The following is a 26085-nucleotide window of genomic DNA, read 5'->3' on the forward strand; positions in this document are numbered from 1 at the left end:
ACCTTTCGTAATCTGGCCCCCGGTTTCTCTCTTCTCACTGGTACTCAACTCCTACTCCATGCTGTAGCCACACTCAACACTTTGTAGTTCCAAGAACATGCCATGGTGTTTCAGGCTTGTCCTTCTGTCTGGTATACTGTTTCTGCCTAGCCAATTCATGCTCCATTATTTCTCCTTTAGGAAGCTCTCCACTGTGCATCAAGGGAGGTGTAGGGCCCCTGTCCTGTATATACAGTTTCTGAGTGTTTCTCCTTTAAAGCATATGGTCCTGTGGTTATTGGTTTTCTATAAGGCTGGCGTTGACAGAGCCCCACACCTGTTCCTAGAAAGAAGGGTGCACCATGTGGCTGACACACACCATGGGACAAGGGGACGGTACCTGGGTAATGACTGTACAGGTTTCTCACAAGAGTGATGTTGGCCTACATGAAGAACTCTTGGAAGCTCAAGACAGCTGAAAAGCCTTGAGTGAAGCTATGCTCAAGGTGTCTGTTGAAGTGGTAGGCATTGGGGTCCTTCTGCCCATAGGCCACCAGCAGCAACATCCACAGGAAGCCCAGGTATGCTGGGAAAAGAAGCACAGCCCCTAGTCAGGCAGAGTCCCCAATTCCCACCAAGCCTAGGGCAGGAAATAAAATGGCGCATGGGATTGGACCAATTACTTGCCCCTCTGGTGACAATGAAACTAACTTTTATAGAGACAGCAGAAAGAAGTAGGGTCCACAGACCATGAACCTCCTGCCTTGGTTCAATTCCTGGCTCCGTCACTCTCGATCCTGATGCCCTTTCCAAGTAATTTAACCCTTCCATGCCTCATTCTTCTCATCTATGAAATGAGGATAGTAATTCTGTTACACAGGGTCGTGATAAGGTAGTCAAGAAATTAATATTATAGAGCACTTAAAACAGTGCCTGCACTATTCATGATATGTTTCTTAAATAGAATTTTAAAAATTAGCCTGACCAGGTGGTGGCGCAGTGGATAGAGCATCGGACTGGGATGCGGAAGACCCAGGTTCGAGACCCCAAGGTCGCCAGCTTGAGTGCAGGCTCATCTGTCTTGAGCAAAAATAAAGTTCACCAGCTTGGACCCAAATTCACTGGCTCCAGCAAGGGGTTACTCGGTCTGCTGAAGGCCCGCGGTCAAGGCACATGTGAGAAAGCAATCAATGAACAACTAAAGTGTCGCAATGAAAAACTGATGGTTGATGCTTCTCATCTCTCTCCGTTCCTGCCTATCTGTCCCTGTCTATTCCTCTCTCTGACTCTCTCTCTGTCCCTGTAAATAAATAAATAAATAAATAAATAAATAAATAAATAAATAAAAATTAGGGCATCTGCCATGTTGTAAGGCTGAGGATAGAGTAATGAAGATGACAGAAGTGTTCCTTGTCCTCATGGAGCTTACCTGTCTTGTTGAAGACTGCAAGAAGACTTCTCTCCCTCCGCACTGTCCCCTTCCCTACCAGTGCTTCCCAGGACCACCTCTGAAACCAACACATGTACCTAAATCTGCTTGTGGGCAACCCAGACTAAGACACACTGAAGATTGAAAGCTCTTAGCCAGAGAGCCAGGGGAAACCTGTCTGAAACCTTTGGGCTGAGGATATAAGAGTAAGAGGAGTTAGCCAGAAGAAAAGGTGGGGAAGTGCGGTAAGCACGTTCCAGTAGACTAGTTGGAACAGCCTCGGCAGAGACCTGGGGTCAGGAGTGGGCACGGTGTCCCAAGAGCTGTAGAATCTTATGTCACTGGAGCTCACGGCACAAGGGGCCAAGAGAGGTGACCTGGTGTGGATAGAGCTTAGACTTGATCCCATGAAGAGCCATTGAAGGATTTTAAGTGTAGGAGAGAAGCTGGAATGAGTTGATATCTAAGAAAAATGTCCAAGAAGTTGTGTGGGGTCTGTGTTGAGAAGCAGCAAGTAGGAAGATCGGTCATGGATAATCTTGGCTGCCTACCCAAGATTTCTCCGATTAGGGCAAATGCTTTCTGTTCCTTGAGGTGGGTGTTTCCATCTTCTCAACGTTGGCGCCCTGCGGTGGCTGGTAAGACATCCTTTCTGCTGTTTCTTTGTACTCGGAAGAAGGCAGAGGAGTCTGTGAAAGCAAGGACACAAGGAGAGTTTCCCCATGGGCAGTGGAACCAGGCATTTGCAACCCAGTACAACCAGGACTCACAGTTCCTCCTCTGTGGGAGCCATTTCCCAACACTGCCCTCCGTGCCCATGCTATTCCAGTGCCCAGAATTCCATCCCTTCTTCTTCATATGGAGAATTCTCCCTGTACTGAAAACAAATGCCTTCCCCTCCCTAAACGGTGACTGACTCCTGGATCTGTCTTTCTTGCTTCCTGGGCTCTAAGGTGGATCCCAACACTTCCAAAACTTTGAAGATGGAAGAATGTGAGTAATTAATATTCCAAAGTCCTGTCATGTCTAATTCCAGTATCTTCTTTTTCAGACCACGTCATTGAGTTATAATTTTCATAAATTCACCCATTGGAAGTTCTACAACTCAATGATTTTAGTAAATTTATAGTAAATTTTAAAAAAAGCAGTTTTAGAACATTTTTATCAGTCCAAAATGTTCCCTCATGTCCCGCTGAAGTCTCTCCACTTTAACTCCATTTCCACCCTCAGCACCATTAATTTCTGTCTCTAAAGTTTTTCAGATATTGCATGGAAATGGAGTCATGTGTGCATAGTTTCTTGTATCTGGCATCTTTCAATTAGCATGTTTTGGAGTTCATCCATGTTGTTGTGTATAATAGTAGTTAGTTACTTCTTATTGTTGAGTAGTATTCCATTGTATGGATTTGCTACCTTTTGTTTTTCTGTTCAACCATTGATGGATATTTATATCGTTTCTATTATAGTTTGAGGTAATATGAATAATGCTGCTATGAATGTTCAAATACGGGTCTTTATGTGGGCATATATTTTTATTTCTCTTAGGTAGAGTCTTAGGAGTGGCCAAATATCTTTTGTCTATTTCAAATGAACTGCTTTTAACATTTGTGTACAAATTCCTGAGTGAAAGTAAGTCTTCATTTGTCTGGTGTAAAGGCCCAAAGGCGCAATTGCTGGGGCATATGGTAAGTATGTTTTTAGATTTGGAAGGAACCACCAAACTGTTTTCCAGACTGGCTGCACCATTTTACATTCCCACCAGCAATGTATGAAAGCTCCAGTTTCTCCGTATCCTTGTCAGTATTTGGTGTTATCACTTTTTTCACGTGAGCCATTCTGGTAGTGGTGTATTATCCCAATTACCTTCGGACCCATGCCCATCTGTTCACCGCCACTACCAGCACATGCCATCTCTTGTCTGGACCATTGCGGTATTCTTCCTACTGGGCTCCCCAATTCTACTTTTGACCTAATATCTCTGATCTCCAAGAGCAGCCACAGTAATCTTTCTAAAATTACAAATAGACCACGCCACTCTCCTATTTAAAACACTTCGAAACCCTAACATTGACCCAGATCCCACAAGGCCCTGCACGACCTGCTCCCCACTCACCTCTCTACCTTCATCTTGAGCCATTTCCCCCCACCCCCAATTCTTTGTGCTTTGGCCACACTGTCAATTACTATTATAAAATGACAAGCTCCCCCTCAGGGCCTTTGCCCATTTCCAGTGACCAATCTCTCCCTGCCCCCATCCTCCAGGAGCCAGCTTAGGTGCCACCGAGGTGGAAAGACTGCACTCTCTTAGTCTCCCACACCCAGTTCTCATCACAATTCACACTTAAATGTCCACTTGTGCATTTAATTATGTAATGTGTCTCCCCAAATGGGCTGTGCATTCCAAGGGCAGCAACCTGTTCCATCCAGTCAGTGCCTGTGGGAGCAGAGATTGACTTCAAATGGCCAAGAAGGATATGTTTGCACAACTCTATAAATTACTAAAATCAATGAACTATACATTACAAGTAGATTTCATGTAAACTATGTTCCCAGACCATCGCTCTGCCTGGCACACAGCAAGTTCTCCCTGAATAACTGCCAAAGGAATGACTTAATGAATACTTAATTAATCTGAAGGCTGACTTCTCCTTGGAAAAAAATTACTCTTGTTTTAGGAAGAAGATTTTTTTTTTTTACAGAGGCAGAGATAGACAGGGACAGACAGACAGGAACGGAGAGAAATGAGAAGCATCAATCATCAGTTTCTCGTTGCGCGTTGCGACTTCTTAGTTGTTCATTGATTGCTTTCTCACATGTGCCTTGACCGCGGGCCTTCAGCAGATCGAGTAACCCCCTGCTGGAGCCAGCGACCTTGGGTCCAAGCTGGTGAGCTCTTTGCTCAAGCCAGATGAGCCTGCGCTCAAGCTGGTGACCTTGGGGTCTCGAACCTGGGTCCTTCCGCATCCCAGTCCGACGCTCTATCCACTGCGCCACCACCTGGTCAGGCAGGAAGAAGATTTTAATGGCCCTCTGGATCTGCAAAGCCAAAACCCCAACTTAGAGCAGAAGAATGCAGGTCCATGTGCGGTAATAATTACACTGCATGATGTAGATACATGGCTATTGTTAGTTCCTGTTTCATTTTCCCTGAAGGTCAAGATCTCTGGTAGGCTATTTATTAGAGTGTTGACTCTGCTCTGTTTGCTTGTTTGTTTTTGTAATTCTCTTATTGTCAGCACCCTCAGGAGTTTTGGTTGGGAAGTGAGAGGTCAGGTTGGGGAGAAGAACTGGTCAGTGGGCTTCCAGCAGGGCTCATCTTGACTATGTTCTAGTAAAACTGGTCACAGAAATAGGTGGTGGGCTAGATTCGAGCCTCTGGCTATAGTTTGCAGACCCTTGTCCTAGAACTCTTAAGTTATAGCAACACTTTGTAGCCCACCCCAAGCTTGTTCTTTTTTTGATTTTCATTCTAAAGACCAGGAACCTGAGCCTTGGAGAAGAAAGCTGTTTGGGATTACACAAAGAATGACAGCCTACGCAGAGCATGGCCCCTAAGATGCCTCTTATAGCCAAGGAGTCATGTTTAGGTGTCAGAGAGAAAGGCCCAGGTGAAAAAGGAGTAAGATTGCTCAAGAGACAATGAAGGAGTCATTTGTTTATGGATGGTTTGAGGGTGGTTTACTGGTCAGGTTGAAGGGCTGATGGGGGACAAAGGTCTGAGGCCAGGACCACCCACCCCAGTGGTCTGGGCTCCCTAGGGCTTCCTCATATTTTTATCAGGTTCCAGACCCCTTCTTCCACCTGAGCACTATTATGTGGGCTCGACAGATGTCCCAGGACAGGGACCATAGGCTCTTCTTCATCCTCCACGCTGTTTATGACCAGTGCAAAGAAGGTGGCAAATCCCAGCACCTGGAAGATACCCACTGTGAACCCCAAGCCCAAGTTGGAAACCCTCTATCAACTCTGAGAGAGGGCAGGATCAGGGCCACATCTGTGTCCTGGGCCCAGAAGGCACACTCTGGGGAAGTCTGGTGGGAATGAGCCCATCCTCTGCAGAGAGGGGACATGTTTGCTAAGGGTGAGGCCAGGGCTGGCATGCACCTGGCTTGTACCTTCAGTGCAGGAAGTTACTCTTCCTTCCTCCCTTCCTTTCTTCTGTATTAAGTGATTAGCTCCCTTACACTATCTCTGCTGTAAGGGTTCAGAACAGGCTTCTCCAGTACATCTCTTTGGCACGTGAATTATTTTGAGCTGAGGCAATCAAGACGCTTCAAGCTCATAAGAAATTTTTACCTCTTGCTTAAATAAGGGGCCTTACCCACAATGAGAGTTATTACCGGAAATAACTTTTTATGACCTACCTGTAGGGCCAGGTAAACTTCTAATTACTGAATACTTGCTCTTATCATTCTGCAATGACCAACCTCCTCTCTGAAGCCCCAAGGTGATCCTTAGCTCAGAATGTCACATATACCTCATTTTCCCTTTCTGACTTTGAACCTCTCATGTATATGGATTCTCTGACTCTTTCATGGATATCAGATTCCATGCATATGTATGTGAAATTTGGTTGTTTCTCTTGTTAATCTATCTCATGTAGATCTAGCTATTAGACCAGCTGTAAAAAGCTTGAGGGTAGAGGAAAGTCTCTTATTCCCCCATAATACCTACAATACACAAGTATAGTAGGAATCTGTGATTTGGTTGGGAACAAAAAGGCCCAGGACTCTGTTCTTAAAATTCTCAGACGAGGTTGTGGGAGGTGTCAGGAATTGTTGAAATCTTCTGATAAAAGCTGTTCAGGACAGGACAGAGGACCAAAGGGTAGAATGGGGGTAGGGAATTTGGTCAGTTTCATAGGCATAAAGATTCACGGAAAATATCCCCTTCTTTCTCAGCTTCCCCCTACCCACATACCTGGTATTTCTACCACCTGATTTTTTTCTGGGAGAAGCTGTAACCCTGAACTCCAGGCTAGAGCTAAGTATTTCTTCTACTCTGACAGTAACTTTACATTTCAGAAATAGGAGTGTATTTTCCAATTGTACACATTTAATGACTTGGAGTTTTTATCTGAAGGTCAAGTTTCTATAAATTGCTGGCCTGTCTTACAATCAAAAGCATTTTAGGATTGAAGAAATTTGGTATTATTCCTATTTACACGTGTAGTGTAGGGCAAGATGTTTATGACCAGCCTTAACTTTTAACTTCAGGTTTTCTCATCTATAAAATGGAGGCAGGGGCCTTACTGAGCACAACTGTGATGATGAAATACCAGCATCTCAGAAAACACTTAAGCCTGGCACAGAGTGAGTGTCCAAGAGCGTGGGTCATCATGGTGGTTATCTTCATTATTGTTCCTGCCCTGGGAACTGCACAGAGGTGATGTTCCATGCGGGTTTATTGAATGAATAGATGAAGTGTTGGGCAAATAAGTTTGTAAAATTTGTGTTATTTGATTTTGCTCACTTTTATTGTTAAAAATGGCTGCTGCCCATATGAATCGTGCTTCCCAAGTGAGGCTGCTAATACCTTTCTGCTTGGGAAGAAAGATACATGAATAGATACATAAATATACCAGAAACTCCAACTGCCTTTTTTTTTTTTTTTTTTTACAGAGACAGAGAGAGGGATAGACAGGGACAGACAGACAGGAACAGAGAGATGAGAAGCATCAATCATTAGTTTTTCGTTGCGCATTGCGACACCTTAGTTGCTCATTGATTGCCTTCTCATGTGCCTTGACCGGGGGCCTTCAGCAGACCGAGTAATCCCTTGCTTGAGCCAGCGACCTTGGGTCCAAGCTGATGAGCTTTTGCTCAAACCACATGAGCCCATGCTCAAGCTGGCGACCTCGGGGTCTCGAACCTGGGTCCTCGGCATCCCAGTCCGACGCTCTATCCACTGCGCCACCACCTGGTCAGGCTCCAACTGCCCTTTTGTTGTCCCACCTGGCTGCCTGACCTCACCCTTACTTACTGGATAATCGCCCCTGAGGCAGAAAAGTTCCAGAAAGCTGATCAACCTGCCCCAAGAAGGAGCATTCCAGAAAGCTGAAATCCTAAAACCGTAAAAGGGAACATACCAGAACTTTTGACTCAGTACCCCCTCAGGCTCTCCCAAACCCTATAAAATTCTCCCCTACTCTGTAACCGGTGCCCTTCTCCCTGGAGAAGTGCCCGGCAGGGTTCCTTTCCTCCGTTCATAAAGCCTGTTACTCTGGTCTTTTCAGACTCCCATGGATTCTAACAGGAAGGGCCTTTGTTATGCTAATGTGTGCTGGAGGAGGGGTTTTCACACCAAAAAGTTTTAAGAAGAAGAAGAAGGAAGGGAGGAAGGAAGCCATATTTTTTCAGAGAAGACAGCCAAGATGGCAGGGTGCTGAAGGAGAAGCCAGTTTGTGCAGAGATGGAATGGAGAAGGTGTGCAGAATGGGAACTAGAGGTGACTGAGCTGATGGGGGCCTTTGATTCTAGGAAAACCCAGAAAAGATTCTCCTGGTTGTGGAACCGGAGAACATGTGAGTGGGATTTGGAGCCCTCTGTGTGTTTGTGTTTACTCGCCAGCCGGTTGTGAGGCTAGAAAAATGGTATGGCCCACCAGTTTTTGGCTCTGCTGTTTCTTTACGATCTGACCGAATCTAATGGGCACCTGCACGTGCCTGGCTGTGATGGCTGTGACTGCTGGCCATACATGAAGGAACAGCTGAAGTAAGGGCCGGGCAGCTGGCAGGAGAGAAAGTAAGGGCAGAAGGGAGAAAGGCACACAGGGATCCTGACCTTCAGAGGCTGGATGACAAAACACTATCCACAAAGGAGACGGCCATGGAGATGAGCCATTTGAGGGAGCTGGTCTGCCCATAGTGTAGGCCATGTAGCATGGTGAAGAAGGCTGCCACACCACTGGTGGCTGCCACCAGGAGCCAGCCCACCAGGACACACCACCAGGGCAGGCCACAAGCAGGCTTGCTTGCTCTTGGGGAGCTGAAATGGAAAGTAGATATAGTCAGGGTGACACTACCTACTAGGCTCAAGTTCAGATCCCACTCTACCCCATCAGTTGAGTGACCTTGGCCAAGCTTCTTGACCTCTCAGACCCTCAATTTTCTCCTCTATCTTATACCTACTTCATATAGCTATTCTGTATTCTATTCAGTATACATATTGTAAAAAGTAATATAAACCAAGCCACTTCAAAATTGAGTCAGAGCTGCCCTCCCAGAGGACCTACCTTGCACATCCTACTCCTCAACCCTCCGGAATGTTAAATAGGGCAAAATAACCTTTGGACTGTGCCTAAAGCAACATTGTATTCCAAACAACTGTTTGTAAAGCTAACAAGCAAGCAGACATTATGACTGTTGGCATGAAAATTAAAAACATTCTTTATATGTAATTAACATTACTATGTTAGCTTATCTGCATCTATAGACATGCCTTTCTTAGCTTATTAACACCCATTGAAATTCCTTTTATTTATGTAATTAATTCCCTTTCCTTTTCTTACAAATACATTGCATTCTAATACCTCCTAATGGGAACATTATTTGGGTTTCTGCTTGAATCAGTGTTTCCTGAGTACCAAGCTATTCTTCTGGATCTCAAATAAAGGCATGTTACCTCTCACTGTGGCCTTTTACTTTTAGGTTAACACCATATATTTACTATTGAAGTTACATTTATTCAGTGCTTACTAGGAGCCAGTCCCCATGTGAAGTGCTTTACACAGGTTTGCTCTGTTACTACTTACTCATGGCAAGTCAGAAGGCTGGTACTATATAATGTTTTAGAAGTTTTTATTATGAAAATTCTTCCATACAAAGCCAGCACGCACAAGGAATCCCCATCAACTAGTTTTAACAACCATTATCACTTTGTCACACTTATTTCATCTATCTCCACTCTTTGTTTTCCTGAGCTATTTAAAAGTAAACTCCACACTGAATATAAAATCACCCCTCATTACTTCGGAATATTTCTCAAAAATGGTCATTTCCTTACTGAACTACAGGGCTATTGTCACACTGAGAAAAATTAAGAATAATTCCTAATATCATTAGTAACCTGTCTGTATTCAAATAAAGGGCAACAGAGTTTGCCAACCCCAAAATAATACTTCTTTGGGTATATTGATTATTTTAGAGTGGTTATTTTTAAGAAAGCAAATGAGGGAGAAGCTCTGAAAATCAAGTAGAAATTACCCTTTGTAAAAGGATGTTTACATTTGTAAGAAAAAAAAAATCTCCATTTATAAGGGTATTTTCCTCACTGTACCAGGAAGAGGAAGATATCTAAGTCTCTAGAAAGTTATCCATGGAGAAGGCAGGACCTAAATCATAACAGTATTACTCTTGTCTACTGTGCTTTTCCTGGTAACCCCACACAGCTGACTCCCACCCCCAACATTTTCTTTTGTCTTAGATCAGGGGTAGTCAACCTTTTTATACCTACCGCCCACTTCTGTATCTCTGTTAGTAGTAAAATTTTCTAACTGCCCACCGGTTCCACAGTAATGGTGATTTATAAAGTAGGGAAGTAACTTTACTTTATAAATTTTATAAAGCAGAGTTACAGCAAGTTAAAGCATATAATAATAATTACTTACCAAGTACTTTATGTCAGATTTTCGCTAAGTTTGGCAGAATAAATCCTTATAAAACAACTTATTATAGTTCAATCTATCTTTTTATTTATACTTAGGTTGCTCCTCTACCGCCCACCATGAAAGCTGGAATGCTCACTAGTGGGCGGTAGGGACCAGGTTGACTACCACTGTCTTAGGCTGAAGGTGGTATTTAGGGTGATGGCTTCTGCCGTTTTGGTGAGTTACTCAGTTTTGCTGGGTTTCTCCCATGTAAACAGGAGATGTACATGTTATTAAACCTTAATTTGTGTTCCTCCTGCTAATCTTTCTCATGTCAGTTTGATTATTAGATCAGCCAGAAGAACCTTGAAGGATAGAGTAAAAATTTTCTCCCCACCACAAATCCCACTGGTTACCTTAAAAAATGTATTTTGTTTTAAGTTTGAATTAGGAGACAGGCATTATCATTCCCATTTTACAGATGAGGAAACTGTGGCTGAGAGAGGTTGAAGGACTTGTCCAAGGTCTGTATCACAGCTAGGAAACATCCCACTTACAAATTGTTATGAATGGCAAAATGCTGTACAAAGGGCTATAAATGCCTTCGTGTTCAAAGCCCTCATCATAGAATGTGTGCAGAAATCCTTAATTGTTTCTACCGGAGATCTAGGTGAGCATCCTTCCAGAGAGCTTGGGATACCCTTTCCCCACAGATCCCATGCTCGGGGACAGGTACCCACTCAGCACCCAGGTTAGAGCATGGTCCTGATATGCCAAGGTTGTGGGGTTTGATCCCCAGTCAGGGCACATACAAAAATCAACCAATGAAAGTATGGATAGGTGAAACAACAAATCGATCTCTCTCTCTCTCCACCTCTAAAATCAAATAAAATGTTTTGTTTTTTGTTTTTTTTAGGATCTAGGCTTATTTTATTTTATTTTTTTTAATAAATAAATTTTTATTTTAATGGGGTGACATCAATAAATCAGGGTACATACATTCAAAGAAAACATTTCCAGGTTATCTTGTCATTTAGTTATGTTGCATACCCATCACCCGAAGAGAGATTGTCCTCCGCCACTCTCCATCCAGTTCTCTCTGTACCCCTCCCCCTCCCTCTCTCCCTCCTTCCCTCCCCCCACCCCCCATAGCCACCACACTCCTGTTCATGCCTCTTAGTCTCGCTTTTATGTCCCACCAATGTATGGAATCCTGCAGTTCCTGTTTTTTTCGGATTTGCTTATTTCACCTCGCACAATGCTACCAAGACTCCACCATTCCGCTATAAGTGATCCAATGTCACCATTTCTCCTAGCTGAATAATATACCATGGTGTATATGTGCCCCATCTTCTTCATCCAGTCCTCTATTTTTTTTTTACAGTGATTAAGAGCCTTTAAGCAAACTCTTGGCGAATACAGCAAGAATCCATAAATGAGTAGTGTCCTTAACATGTTCCCCAAGTCCGAGTTGACGCCATCACCATGCCAAATCCCTGAAAAATGCAACCCAACCACAGTTCAGTCTGTTAGGAGCTGTCACAGGGAGCAGGAGTCCAGGAAAGTTCCCCACAGGAAAAGTCCGCATGGCACTGGAATTGTCACCATTCTATACTTTGCAGCTCATGTCCAAGTCCCAATGACCGCTGCTTCTAGCTGGTAATGATTCAGGTAGACTGGAAAAAGCCATTTGCAGCATGCGTGGATATGGAGCTCCTGTTCTCCTCTGCCTGGAGAGTTGAGACCAGGTTGCTTTTCCCTGGAGCTCTGTGACTGTGGCCTGGTAAAGAGAACCTTGGGATACACTAAGCTGGGTGGCAAAGGTAAATTCATAATACAAGTTGGCAAAAGGAGGAAAGAGAGCTCTAAATTAAGAGTAGGTCCCAGCCTGAAATATGAGTGGGGCATTGAGGTAGGAGGGATAAAGGAAACACTATATATTAAGCAAAGCAGCAGAAAATAGGACTATCAACACCCACAACAGAGATCTTTGAGGGAAGAATAAAAAACCTGACTATTCAGGCAAGACATAGTTAAGTGGCCCTTGTGCAAATGAGATCAGTTTACTTGCTTCTTGGAAGAAATACCCTAGGCTCGTCCACAGTGTCGTAGATGGGGCCGACGGCCCTGGGCACCTTCAGCCTTCAGTGGCAAACCCCAGCTTTCTGGGCAAAGTTAGGTCATAGGTGGCTGGAGCAGGGCTGGAAGAGACTGAACCCTCCCTTAGAGGAGCGAGGGGGAAGCCCACCTTCCAGTGTCCCTGTTTCCTCACAGCAGAGGCGTGTAAGCCTGGCAGGCTTTAGCTCAATGACCTTCCTTTCCACTATTGAAGCAGGACCCAGATGGCATCCTATGAGACCCCTTTGGGGTGTTGGAGCCTTTAAGGGTGTATCCTAAAAGCTGGTAGTTCCCCCTGATCTCTATTGGGCTTTTTCTGCCTCTAGGTATCTTAAGAGCCATTCTCAGAAGATCTCGCTGAGGGGTTTGAGGATCCCCATCCGCCTATATAAATCTTTTCCATATATTTGGAGCTATTTGGAAAAAAGACAGAACAGTGTTATTAGCTAGATCTAATAAAGAAGGTAGTAGTTTGCAGGCGAAAAAGATTTGGTGTCTCCTGTTCATCAGCATTCAAAAGAAATGTAAATTTATTTTTTTTTTTAAGTAAAAAGCATGATATGGTAGACCCGTCGGAGTCATTGGCCTGGTGTGCAGGATTCCTGGGTTCGATTCCCGGCCAGAGCACACAGGAGAAGCGCCCATCTACTTCTCCACTCCCTCCCCTCTCCTTCCTCCCGGCCCCCCTCCTCCCGCCCGCAGCCAAGGCTCCACCGGAGCAAATCCACCCTGGGCACTAAGGATGGCCCCATGGCCCCCGCCCCAGTTGCTAGAATGGCTCCGGTTGTAACAGAGCAACATCCCAGATGGGCAGAGCATTCCCCCCGGTAGGCATGCCAGGTGGATCCCAGTCAGGCGCATGCAGGAGTCTGTCTGACTGCCTCCCCATCCCCATCCTCAGAAATATACAAAAAATAAATAAATAAAAGAAAAAATACTAAAAAAAAAAAAAAAAAGGGAGGGGGGCATTCCCTTGTGCTAAAGCTCCAGGGAGCATGGAGTGAGCTTGAGTATGTCCTATGAAACATGGAGCTCTATGTTTACTTATAAGTCTTTGAAGAAGGAGGAACTGCTGAAATAGTTTATCAGCATTTGTCCCTAAGACAGCAGTCTTTATAGTGGTAAATATAAATATTTACCATACGTAAATATTTGCTGTCTGTAGATTAAGGGGGGAATATGGCAAATGCTGAAAAGCCATGATCTTTGTGCCCCTCCCCTCCCCCAACACCCTCCCTCTCCTCCCCCCACCCTGTAACCCCAACACTGTTGTTCATGTCTCTGAGTCTCATCTTTATGTCCCACCTATGTATGGAAACATATAGTTCTTAGTTTTTTTCTGATTTACTTCTTTCACTCAGTATAATGTTATCAAGGCCCATCTATGTTGTTGTAAAAGATCCTATGTCATCATTTCTTATGGCTGAGTAGTATTCCATAGTATATATATACCAAAGCTTTTTAAGCCACTCGTCCTCTGATGGACACTTGGGCTGTTTCCAAATCTTTGCTATTGTGAACAATGCTGCCATAAACATGGGGGTGCATTTCTTCTTTTCAAACAGTGCTATGGTGTTCTTGGGGTATATTCCTAACAGTGGTATAGCTGGGCCAAAAGGCAGTTCGATTTTTAATTTCTTGAGGAATCTCCATACTGTTTTCCACAGTGGCTGCACCAGTCTGCATTCCCACCAGCAGTGCATGAGGGTTCCCTTTTCTCCACATCCTCGCCAGCACTTATTCTGTGTTGTTTTATTGATGAGCGCCATTCTGACTGGTGTGAGGTGATATCTCATTGTGGTTTTAATTTGCATTTCTCTAATCATTAGTGATGTTGAACATTTTTTCATATGCCTATTGGCCATCTGTGTGTCCTCTTTGGAGAAGTGTCTATTCATTTCTTTTGCCCATTTTTGGATTGGATTGTTTGTCTTCCTGGTATTAAGTTTTACAAGTTCTTTATAAATTTTAGTTATTAGCCCCTTATCAGACGCTATGTCAAATATATTCTCCCATTGTGTAGTTTGTCTTTTTATTCTGTTCTTATTGTCTTTAGCTGTGCAGAAGCTTTTTAGTTTGATAAAGTCCCATTTGTTTATCCTGTCTTTTATTTCACTTGCCTGTGGAGACAAATCAGCAAATATGTTGCTGCGAGAGATGTCAGAGAGCTTACTGCCTATGTTTTCTTCTAAGATGCTTATGGTTTCACGGCTTACATTCAAGTCTTTTATCCATTTTGAGTTTATTTTTGTCAGTGGTGTAAGTTGGTGGTCTAGTTTCATTTTTTTGCAGGTAGCTGTCCAGTTTTCCCAACACCATTTGTTGAAGAGGCTGTCTTTACTCCATTGTATTGTCTTACCTCCTTTGTCAAATATCAGTTGTCCGTAGAGCTGTGGGTTTATTTCTGAGTTCTCTGTTCTGTTCCATTGATCTATGTGCCTGTTCTTATGCCAGTACCATGCTGTTTTGAGTACAATGGCCTTATAATATAACTTGATATCTGGAAGTGTGATACCTCCCGCTTTTTTCTTCCTTTTCAGGATTGCTGAGGCTATTCGTGTTCTTTTTTGGTTCCATATAAATTTTTGGAATATGTGTTCTATATCTTTGAAGTAAGTCATTGGTATTTTCATTGGTATTGCATTGAATTTATAAATTGCTTTGGGTAATATAGACATTTTAATGATGTTTATTCTTCCTAACCATGAGCACGGTATATGCCTCCACTTATTCGTATCTTCCCTGATTTCTTTTATCAATGTTTTATAATTTTCCGAGTACAAGTCTTTAATCTCCTTGGTTAGATTTATTCCTAGGTACTTTATTTTTTTGGTTGCAATGGTAAAGGGGATTGATTCCCTGATTTCTCTTTCTGACAGTTCATTATTAGTGTATAAAAATGCCTCTGATTTCTGAGTATTGATTTTATATCCTGCCACCTTGCCAAATTCTTTTATCAAGTCTAGTAGTTTTTTGACTGAGACTTTAGGGTTTTCTATATACAATATCATGTCATCTGCAAACAATGATAGTTTTACTTCTTCTTTTCCAATTTGGATGCCTTTTATTTCTTTTTCTTGTCTGATTGCTGTGGCGAGGACTTCCAGAACTATGTTGAATAAGAGTGGTGAAAGGGGGCACCCCTGCCTTGTTCCTGATCTTAAGGGGATTGCTTTTAATTTTTGCCCATTGAGTATGATGTTGGCTGTTGGTTTGTCATAGATGGCCTTTATCATGTTTAGGTATGTTCCCTGTATTCCCACTTTGCTGAGAGTTTTGATCATGAATGGGTGCTGGACTTTATGAAATGTTTTTTCTGCATCTATTGAAATTATCATGTGGTTTTTCTCCTTTCTTTTGTTTATGTGATGAATCACATTGATTGATTTGCGAATATTGTACCAGCCTTGCCTCCCAAGAATAAATCCTACTTGATCATGGTGTATGATTTTTTCCATATATTGCTGGATCCAGTTTGCTAATATTTTATTGAGGATTTTTGCATCTAAGTTCATCAGGGATATTGGCCTATAATTTTCTTTTTTTTGTGTTGTCTTTGCCTGGTTTTGGAATCAGAATTATGCTCGCCTCATAAAAGGAGTTTGGAAGTCTTCCTTCCTCTTGAATTTTTTGAAATAGCTTCAGAAGGATAGGAGTTAGTTCTTCTTTGAATATTACTAGAATTCACTTGTAAAGCCATCAGGCCCAGGACTTTTCTTTTTTGGGAGTTTTTTGATAGCTGTTTCAATCTCATTTGTTGTAATTGGTCTGTTTAGGTTTTCTGATTCCTCCAGATTGACTTTTGGAAGATTATATGATTCAAGGAATTTGTCCATTTCATCTAGGTTGTCTAGTTTTTTGGCGTACAGTTCTTCATAGTATTTTCTTACAATATTTTGTATTTCTGTTGTGTCAGTTGTTATTTCTCCACTCTCGTTTCTAATTTTATTTATTTGAGTCCTCTCTCTTTTTTTCTTGGTGAGTCTTGTTAAAGGTTCATCGATCTTGTTTACCTTTTCAAAGAACCAGCTCCTGGTTTCATTGATCCTCTGTATTGTTTCTTTAGCCTCTATGTCATTTATTTTTGCTCTGATCTTTATTATTTCCTTCCTTCTACTAGCTCTGGGCTTTACTTGTTGTTCTTTTTCTAGTTCTTTTAGATGCAGGGTTAGGTTGTTTATTTGAGCTTTTTCTAGCTTCTTGAGGTATGCCTGTAATGCTATAAACTTCCCTCTCAGGACTGCTTTTGCTGTGTCCCATAAATTTTGAGTTGATGTATGCTCATTATCGTTTGTTTCTAGGAATTTTTTAATATCTTCTTTGATCTCAATGTTAACCCATTCATTGTTTAATAACATGCTATTTAGTTTCCAAGTGTTTGAATGTTTTTCAATTTTTCTATTGTGGTTGATTTCTAGTTTAATGCCATTGTGATCAGAGAAAGTGCTCGATATGATTTCAATCTTCTTAAATTTGTTGAACCCGCTTTTGTGCCCTAACATGTGGTCTATTCTAGAGAATGTACCATGAGCGCTTGAAAAGAATGTATATTCTGCTGTTTTAGGGTGAAAGGTTCTGAAGATATCTATTAAATCAAGTTCATCTAATATGTCCTTTAAGTCTGCTGTTTCTTTGTTAATTTTCTTTCTTGAGGATCTATCTAATGATGTTAATGGGGTATTGAAATCTCCTACTATTATAGTATTGCTGTTGATCTCGCCCTTTAAGTCTATCAAAGTCTGCTTTATATATTTAGGTGCTCCTATATTAGGTGCGTAGATATTTATAATGGTTATATCTTCCTTTTGGATTGCTCCCTTTATCATTATGTAGTGACCTTCTTTATCTCTAACTATGGTCTTTGTTCTAAAGTCCATTTTGTCTGATATAAGTTTGCTACCCCAGCTTTTTTTTCATTTCCATTTGCGTGAAATATTTTTTTCCATCCTTTTATCTTCAGTCTGTGTACATCTTTTGATTTAAGGTGTGTCGCTTGTAGACAGCATATGTATGGGTCCTGTTTTCTTATCCATGCAGCTACCCTATGTCTCTTGATCAGATCATTTAATCCATTTACATTTAAGGTTATTACTGATATGTAATTGTTTATTGCCATTTTTTTTTCTTTAAAACTGTTTTTCTCTTTTGCTATATTCTTTTTTTTCCTTTGATCTGTTTACCACAGGTCCCTTAGCATTTCTTGCAGCCTTGGTTTGGTTGCAGTGAAATCCTTGAGGTTTTTTTTTTGTCTGTAAAGCTTTTTATTTCTCCTTCAATTTTAAATGATAGCCTTGCTGGATAAAGTAGTCTTGGTTGTAGGTTCTTCTTCTGCATTACTTTGAATATTTCTTGCCATTCCCTTCTGGCCTCAAGTGTTTCTGTTGAGAAGTCAGAAGTCATCCTTATGGGGGCTCCTTTGTAGGTGATAGTCTTTTTTTCTCTAGCAGCTTTTAATATTTTCTCTTTATCATTTAGCTTTGGTAATTTAATTATGATGTGTCTTGGTGTTGGTTTCTTTGGGTTTCTCCTTAATGGAGTTCTCTGTGCTTCCTGAACATGTGAAATGTTTTCCTGCCTTAATTGGGGGAAGTTTTCCGTTATAATATGTTTGAACAAAGTCTCTATCCTTGTTCTTTCTCTTCTTCTTCAGGAACCCCTATGATGCGGATGTTATTTCTCTTCATGTTGTCACAGAGCTCTCTTAGAGTTTCCTCAGACTTTTTGAGTCTCTTTTCTTTTTTCTGCTCTGCTTCCGTGCCTTTATTTATTGTGTCCTCTAACTCACTGATTCGATTCTCTGCTTCATCCATCCTGCTTTTAATTCCTTCCATTGTATTCTTTATTTCAGATATTGTATTTGTCATTTCTGTCTGATTCTTTTTTATTATTTCAATGTCCTTTTTTATATTTGTTATCTCTTTATTTAGGTTTTCGTAATGGCCATCTATGGTGGTTCTAATATCTTTGAGCATCCTAACAATCGTTATTTTAAACTCTGCATCTGGTAATTTGGTTATATCTGATTCACTTAGGTCCTTTTCTGGGGATTTCTCTTGGTTTATTTGTGTTGTATTTCTCTGCCTCCGCATTTTCTCTTCACGAGAGTGGCTGTGATCACGTGCTCGGGTGCACAAGGGTTGGTGGCTTTGGCCTTTGCCCCGCCCCCGTGTGTGACGTTATGCTTGGTCCTGAGGGCACTAGCGAGCACCTTTGCTCAGCTGCGGGTCTCCGCCTGTTTCCGAGCTTTCGCCCTGCCTTTGCAGGATGATCCCACTCAAGGAACAGCTGCTAGCCTTGGCTCTACCGCCAGGCAGGGCTGCGTGCCCAAGCTCAGCTTCGTAGCGCAACTCCGCCTCTTCTGGGCTTTTGGCTCCACCCTCGCGGGAGGAGCCGGCTACCAAGTCAGACCGCAAGCCTGGGTTGCACGGGTGGGGCAGGGATGTGCTCCTCTGCCCTTGCCCCGGGGCTGGTTTCTACCCTTTCTGGGTTTCCCGCCCTTCTCCCGGAGGCTGGATTACAGGCGGCCGGCAGCTGAGCTTGGCCGCTTTTGCACGCCCCCTTCTCCCTAGCCGGGCAAGATTGAGCTCACACCTGAGCCCACTGGTGGCCAGCCGGCTTCCGCCCCTGCCAGCAGAACCGCACTTTTGTCTCCCGCTGCCGCCCGCTCTCCGGTGCGCCCTCAGCCGTGTGGGTGGGGGCGTTGCAGCTCGGACCCTAAGACTCACTACCGTAGACCCGAAAGCTCCCTCCTTCTATGCGACTCTGCTCTGAATGCCGTGGGGGAGCTTGTTTGGCTGCTCTCCTGCTTCCCTTTGCTGGTATTGCTGTTTCCGGGGGAAATATTCACTTCAGCTTTGGGGAGTGCCTGGTCCCAGGGGTTAGGGTGGCTATCTCTCAAAATGTTTCTCCCTATGCCTCCTAGATTGCACTCTCTTCCTGTTACTGTGGTTCTCTCCCCTCTCCCTCCGTCCCCAGGAGCCCCGGGTGAGTGTTTGTGAGAGAGATGTTCTGCGTGGTCCCTTTAAGAAGGATCCTGGGTCTGAGAAATCAGACTCTCTCACAAACAGTATCCTGACTTGTTTCCAGCTAAATACTGTCCTTACGCTTCTTCTGGGCTCTGGGGCGGCAGGCTGGGGCTTTGTTCCTGGGGCTCAGGACCCTTTCCCCTCTGCTAAACTCACTTCCCGCCACGCGAGTCTCTCCCTGCTGCCCTTCGCTCCGAGAAGCTGGGCAGCCCTCTCCGCGTTTCCGCTTTTCCTGCCAGTCTCTGGGTGGCTTCTTCAGCGTTCCTGGGTTGAAGAGTCCTTTTAGTTTAGTCCAAAGTTGGTTTTTCCAGCTGATAGTTCATAAAATTAGTTTGTAATCCACATTGGTTCTGGGAGGTAGATGCTGGTGCGTCCGCCTACTCCAGCGCCATCTTGTCTCCCCTCAAGTAAAATGTTTTTAAAAATAAAACCTTTTTTTTCATTTTTGCTTTAAAGAGATAATATATATTTATTGCAAGAAAAGAAGAAATTAGAACATTTCCACTATTTCTTGTGCATTCTAAGGTAAACTTGACCTCACTAGGTGAAACCAGGCCTGTGTCCCTGGACCCTGAGCTGGGAGGCTGGCACCCAGGGCACATTCTCCTGGGGCACGCAAGCCCCTGAAGCATCTTGCCCCATGATCCTTATCCTGTGAGAAATAAATGTGGAGAAGACTATGGCTGGCTCAAACTAGATGTTGGTAAAGGCCTAAAGCAACATCAGCTCCTCTTCCCTCTGACTCAAGCCTCCTCCCAAACCCCCCTGACCTGGACTTCCCTCATTGAAGCTTCAGTTAAAGGTTCCAGCATCAACAGCCTTCGTGTTGCAAGCATTCTGGCAATGTTTCTGAAAGATGCCATCACTCCCAATCATAACACCAATTACTGAGTGCCTGCTTTGTGTCAGGCTATGGTCTAGGTGTTACATGTGTCTTATGATCTAATTCAATCCTTACGACAAGCCTAGGAGCTAGGTCAGGGGTCGAGAAACTTTTTGGCTGAGAGAGCCATGAACACCACATATTTTAAAATGTAATTCCGTGAGAGCCATACAATGACCCATGTACATTACATATTATCCAATAAAAATTTGGTGTTGTCCCAAAGAACAGCTGTGATTGGCTCCAGCCACCCGCAACCATGAACATGAGCGGTAGGAAATGAATGCATTGTAATACATGAGAATGTTTTATATTTTTAACGTTATTATTATTAAAGATTTGTCTGCGAGCCAGATGCAGCCATCAAAAGAGCCACATCTGGCTCACGAGCCATAGGTTCCCGACCCCTGTGTTAAAGAGTGTTAATGACACAGTTATACCAAACCAAGACCTTTTCCTTGACTTAATTAGAAGGATCTGAAGAGAATGGAGAAGGAATAACTTTTTCACTCTGGGATTCAGTGTTCTTTAATGTCTTTTACTGCCCTGTCCATCATCTTGTGTCCTGCTCCACACACTTGGAAATGGATCTGGTTTGACTTTGCATCCTCCAAACACTTTACAGAAAAAGAGAATGAGGCACAGAGAACGGAGGAAACTTGCCCAAGGTTACACTGCCCATTCATGGCAAAGCCTGTACCCAGACATGGTTCTTCCGAGTGGCCCAAGTTATCTGGCTGGCCAGTGCTCTCCTTAACTAAATACAGAAGAAACACATGCCTTTTGCTCTGTGCATTCCATATTGACCTTCTATGCTGAGGTCATCCCATGCATGTTTGTTACTTGCTTGCCATGTGTTTAATGGGGCCAGCCACTGGGGAATCTGTGGAGGAAAGATGGTCAAATGGTGCCCACCTCACAGAGTGCATGTTCCAGGAAGGACAGGACAGTCTTTAGACAACTCTTCACACAGTTTATGATTTGGCAACAAGCAGTGTAAAAACAAAGAAAGAGAATCTTTAAGGCTAAAGAGCATATAGCTAGAGACCCTGTTGTGGACTGGGGGCTTGGGCTGTTCCCTTGAGGAAGGGATGCTTAAACCCAGCTAGAGGCTTAGTAGGAGTTAGCAAGGTGAGAGGAGAAGGAACATTTTAGATTAAAGGGCCAGCGTGAAAAATAAATAAATAAATAAATAAATAAATAAATAAATAAATAAAGGGCCAGCGTGTGTGAAGGCCTTTACTGGGAAGGCAGCTTGGCATTGTGAGAGGAGCAGGGTGCTTATGGTACTGAGAGGGAGGCAGTGGCAAGTTGCTAGAGTGAAAACCAACGAGGGAGATTCTGGTAGGACTTACCCTTAAGTGATATAGACATGGCCCTCACCATGGTCTTCACCTGGCTCCAACATGCCCCCTGTCAGCACAGAAATGTCAAGACTTACCTTTCACTTGTACTGACCCAAGAGTGAGTGCTAACGGGTCTTCTCTGTGTTTGGCTTCTTCCCAGATCACCTGCTTTGCCATGTTCTGCAGACAGATGAAGTCTTCCAGCAAGGTCAGCAATTGGTTGATGTCCAAGTTTGCCGAGTCCCAGCCTGAGGCTGCAGATGGCACCTTCAGAGTTTTAAACGGGGAGCTGACAAGTCTCCACATACCCTGTAAGTCAGACCAGGCAGGATAAGGGGATGTAAGCTACAAGTGATGGGGGCAGTGAAGTGGTCAAAAGCATTTGCCCTGGGGCTAGATAATCTGGGTTTGCATCCCAGTTCTGCCCACTGAGACATGGCTTCCATTTGTCACCTATAAAATCCCTCTTCTAGGATTTAAACTGGTACATTCCAGGCTGTATTCCTCAATGTGTAGTAGTACATAGTAGGTGCTCAATCAGTGCTTATTGAGTGTATGAGTGCAGAAGGAGTCCCTTCTATAGGCTTTCAGTCTGTGATCTATAATGAAGTATAATATTTTGTACTTAGTGGGTACCCCAAAAGTGTGTGTGATGCATGTATATATATGTATGTGAACATATATGTGCATGCGTGTATACATTTATATGTGTGTACACATGTGCACATATAGTATGTGTATATGCATACATGTGTAGGTGTCCATGTGTATATTCACATGTGTATGTATGCAGTTGATGAATCTTAATGACTGTTGCTGTCAGACAACATAGGGTTGTCAGGCCCCAAGCCTTATTCCCCACCCCCCACTTCTGCCCAGGCTGGAGCACTTTCCACACCACCAAGGTTGAGGACATGCCTTGGTCACCACTTCGGATGTCAGAAGGCCATCCTCCATGGGCTGTGGTGAGGGGACTGAGCTGGGAGACCTTGTGTCCCATTTCCCAGTGCTGTGCTCCTTAGTGACCCAAGGACAGGTGTTTCAAAAGATCTGAACGATCAGGAGGTTGATGGGGAACATGAGGAGAGAGCTTTCCAACCCTATCATCACTTCTTGCCAAATGAATTCAATTTTACTTAGGGCAGAGGGAGGGAAAGGGTCAATGGGACTGTCTCCTCTACCCCTACCAGGAAGTGGCTGTGCAGTAAGGATTAACCTTGTCCATAGAGAGGTCTGGTCCTTGAGTGGCTCCTGAGAGGTGACCTCTAGGATGACCTCTGGGTGACCTTTGATGTCCTGCCTTATAGGTACACCTTTGTTTACTGGGGGTCTTGGGCCACACTGTATAGTCTATGCTGACAGTGTGATTTATAGCAGGGACTTTGGCATCCTGGTATTACCTCAGCCTCTGGAAGGGCTAGAGGCTAAGGTCAGCCATGCAGTGGGTTGTCCACGTCTACAGAGTAAGCCCTGGTAAAAACTCTGGACACCAGGCTTGGGTGAGCATCCTGCATGGCAGTACTCTGTGTGTATTGTCACACATCATTATCAGGAGGCGTGAGCACTGTCCACGACTCCACGGGGAGGAGACACTAGAAGCTCCATGGTTGGGCTCTCTAGGATGCTGCCCATGTGCCTCTTCCCTTTCCTGGTTTTAATCTGTAGTTTTATCTCTGTGGTAAGTGTAAGTATAATAGTGTTTCTGACTTCTGTGAGTCCTTCTAGTGAATTACTGAAACTGAGGGTGGTATTGGGAACACTGGGATTGTGTGGCATTTCTGGGGCAGTGACAGCTCATGTCCACAGCCACTAGCCTTGATTGCCATGACAACGAAAATTACCCAAGTCCAGTTTTTGCTCAGCTGGGTCCTTGGGGACACCCCAGAACATGATACTGGTCAGCATGGTGCAAAGGAGTAGGGAGAAGCAGCAGGACACCCTCTGGACGCAGGTGAAGTTGCTCTAAGCTGAGCAGCTGAAGATGGAATACCAAATGTGTCCATCCTGGAAGCCCATGGAGGTCTTCATGAAAAACAGGTGGCTATGGACAGGCAGGGAGAGAGTGACAGGCATTTAAGGAGATAGAAATGGGAGAGGGTGAGATTTGTTACTAAGGTTTATCCTCTATTTTTCTATTGTAAAAGAAATACAGCATTGTGGCAGCATCATGCAGAGTTAGTTAGCTGTGGGGACTCTGGACTGAGTGGGTTGGAATCCTAGACTGCCCTCTTACTAGCTGTGTGACCTCAGGCAAGTCACTTTACTCTTTGCACCTGTTCATCAGTAAAACAGGGGTAATAACAGAACCTGCCTCACCAGATTGTTGAAAGGATTAAAAGTGTTAATTTTTGTAAAGCATTTGGCAGAGTGGCTGGCATATGAGTGATTGTCAGTTAGCAATTATTATTTTTGTTATAATTTTATTATAATATAACATTATTGTATTTGTTATAATTAGAGAATTAAAAGATAGTGGGTAAAAATTCCAGCCTCTGGGTTCAGACTCAGTTTAAGAGAATAAAATTGATAGGGTTTCTGAAAATGGTACCACATTTCTCCTTAATCTGTATCATTTCTCTATGACTACACTGTTAGTTCAACCACAGGCGCTCTTCAAGAGATTCTCCTGAGACTGTGCAGAGCTGATACTCCTAGCTGGCTCTGTCCTTATTGGTCAATGCCAGCACCCTCCAAGGTTGTACAATACTTGGGTTGTCACTCTTGGGTGTGTGGGTGGCCTGGACTCAAGAGTAAAGGTGCAGAAAGAGAGAGGTCAGTTACCAACAACAGTGATTTTCCACATAATTGTTCTACTCATTCAACAAATATTTGGTAATCCTGGTGCTGCGTGCCAGGTGCTCTGCCAGGGGCACCCAGGATTCGTGGAGGAATGACATGGTCCTGCCTTGTCTAGTCATCAAGCATCACACGTTTTCATACAATTGGAGGACAGTACCTGCTCCTGCAACTGGCACTTACCCTGAGCCATTCACTGTGCAAGCATATTATATTACCTACATCGTTTCATGGGACCTACACAGGTCTCTTTTGGGGTAGGCACATTGAACAACTCATTTTTGAGATGTGGAAGCTGAGGCCTGGAGAGGTGAGGGATAGCCAATGTCATTAGCAAGTCAATAGCAAGCACGTGGGACTTTGTGGTCCATCTCATTCCTTCGTTATACATCTCCTGGGGTACAAGTCTCTCTAATTCAGACATTTTTCTCTTTGGAGGCTGAGCAGCTGCTCACAGTAGCAGCTGGGAGAAAAATTAACCATTTAGTAAATGTACTAGAAAAAGATTTATTTTTTTTTAACCTAACTCAAAAGCCATTTAAAGCGGAGGTCACAAATTCAAATGCTTAAAGGGGTCCGGGTAGATGTAGCTAAGTCAAGTAAGTGAGTGAGTGAAGTGGGTTGCAATTGATGTAATAGGGAATGGTGAGGACTGTGGTCAACTGGAGAACTTATAGTTTCTGTAAGAGGAAGGCTGGTACTCAGCTCAGCATATTGGTGTGATGCAGGAATGCTGGTTCAGCATTTCCATGCCTGCCTTTTCTTTTGAGAAATCTCTTGATTTTTTAAATATTAGAAACATGGAAATTAACACTTATTCCTTGATAAGAGAATGGTTGAACAAGTTGTGAGACTCATTCTATGGAATACTATGCAGCCCATAAGAAAAAGTTTGACCTAAACATACTCTTCTGGAAGGATGTTTGTGTTATATTGTGTTATATCATTAAAGAAAAAAGCATATTTTGAGTAACATCATTTTAAAAGAGAAAATAAACAACCATCTATGTGTGTGTACATTTGTATCTGCTTTTATGTGTTTGGAGACAGATGTGGAAGGAAGGAAGAAAAGCAAAGCGAGACAAATGCTGAAAGATCCAGCTAGTGTAAAATAACATGAAGAAGAAGCCACAAGTGACCAGACACTGGCTCACCATTCAAATCAGTCTGTTCACTCATAGAAAAATATTATTCTGTGACATGCACAAGGAAATATGCATAAGTTTCAACCATTTTTTACCACTTTGAAGATAATTCTGTCTTGGAGGGTCCATGTGCCTCTAAGGCCTTTCAGTCTCAACAAGAGAAACTGATTGGTCATTAATATCACACACTCAAAGCTACCCAGTTCTGATTGCTGAAATGTGCTTTTATTTGGCTGCGACTGCATTATGATGCAACTTTCCTAGAAATGAAAGAACAAAGTGAAGAGCATTTGCTTATAAAGAGAAAAAGGTACCTGAATTGTTTCCTGTCCTGCTCTGTGGCCACTGGAAATACTTTGTCAAGGACACAGTCTCCAACATCAATGGACAGCCATGAGTTACAGAGGAAATATCACTTCCGGTCCATGGCCAAGTCATGCACTGGCACCGGCTCACATACCTGGAGAAAGGACCCATACTTGTGAGGACAAGGTCAGGGGACAAGACTTTGGACACCACAAAGGTTAACACCTTTGCAAACCTGTGCCCAGGAACAAGAGATCCTGTAAAGAAGGACTTTGTATTTTTTTTTCATTGTTCTTAATGCTTTGATCAAAATTTCCAGGCCGTGGCCGGTTGGCTCAGCGGTAGAGCGTCGGCCTGGCGTGTGGGGGACCCGGGTTCGATTCTCGGCCGGGGCACATAGGAGAGGCGCCCATTTGTTTCTCCACCACCCCCCCTTCCTCTCTGTCTCTCTCTTCCCCTTACGCAGCCAAGG

General features: G+C 43.4%; 1 protein-coding gene across 1 annotated transcript in view; it reads right to left on the minus strand.

The window, feature by feature from the left end:
* Nucleotides 1-26085, minus strand: part of LOC136313593 (polycystin-1-like protein 2) — a 115982-nt gene that overhangs the window by 14586 nt on the left and 75311 nt on the right. Inside the window, 11 exon segments of the mRNA XM_066244119.1 lie at nucleotides 380-565; nucleotides 1960-2097; nucleotides 5218-5320; nucleotides 7662-7680; nucleotides 8209-8394; nucleotides 20684-20777; nucleotides 21376-21433; nucleotides 21532-21675; nucleotides 22285-22502; nucleotides 23208-23407; nucleotides 25622-25748. Coding sequence (XP_066100216.1) covers nucleotides 380-565; nucleotides 1960-2097; nucleotides 5218-5320; nucleotides 7662-7680; nucleotides 8209-8394; nucleotides 20684-20777; nucleotides 21376-21433; nucleotides 21532-21675; nucleotides 22285-22502; nucleotides 23208-23407; nucleotides 25622-25748 — 1473 coding nt within the window.

Source organism: Saccopteryx bilineata, chromosome 9 (assembly GCF_036850765.1).
Source record: "Saccopteryx bilineata isolate mSacBil1 chromosome 9, mSacBil1_pri_phased_curated, whole genome shotgun sequence".
Lineage (NCBI taxonomy): Eukaryota > Metazoa > Chordata > Mammalia > Chiroptera > Emballonuridae > Saccopteryx > Saccopteryx bilineata.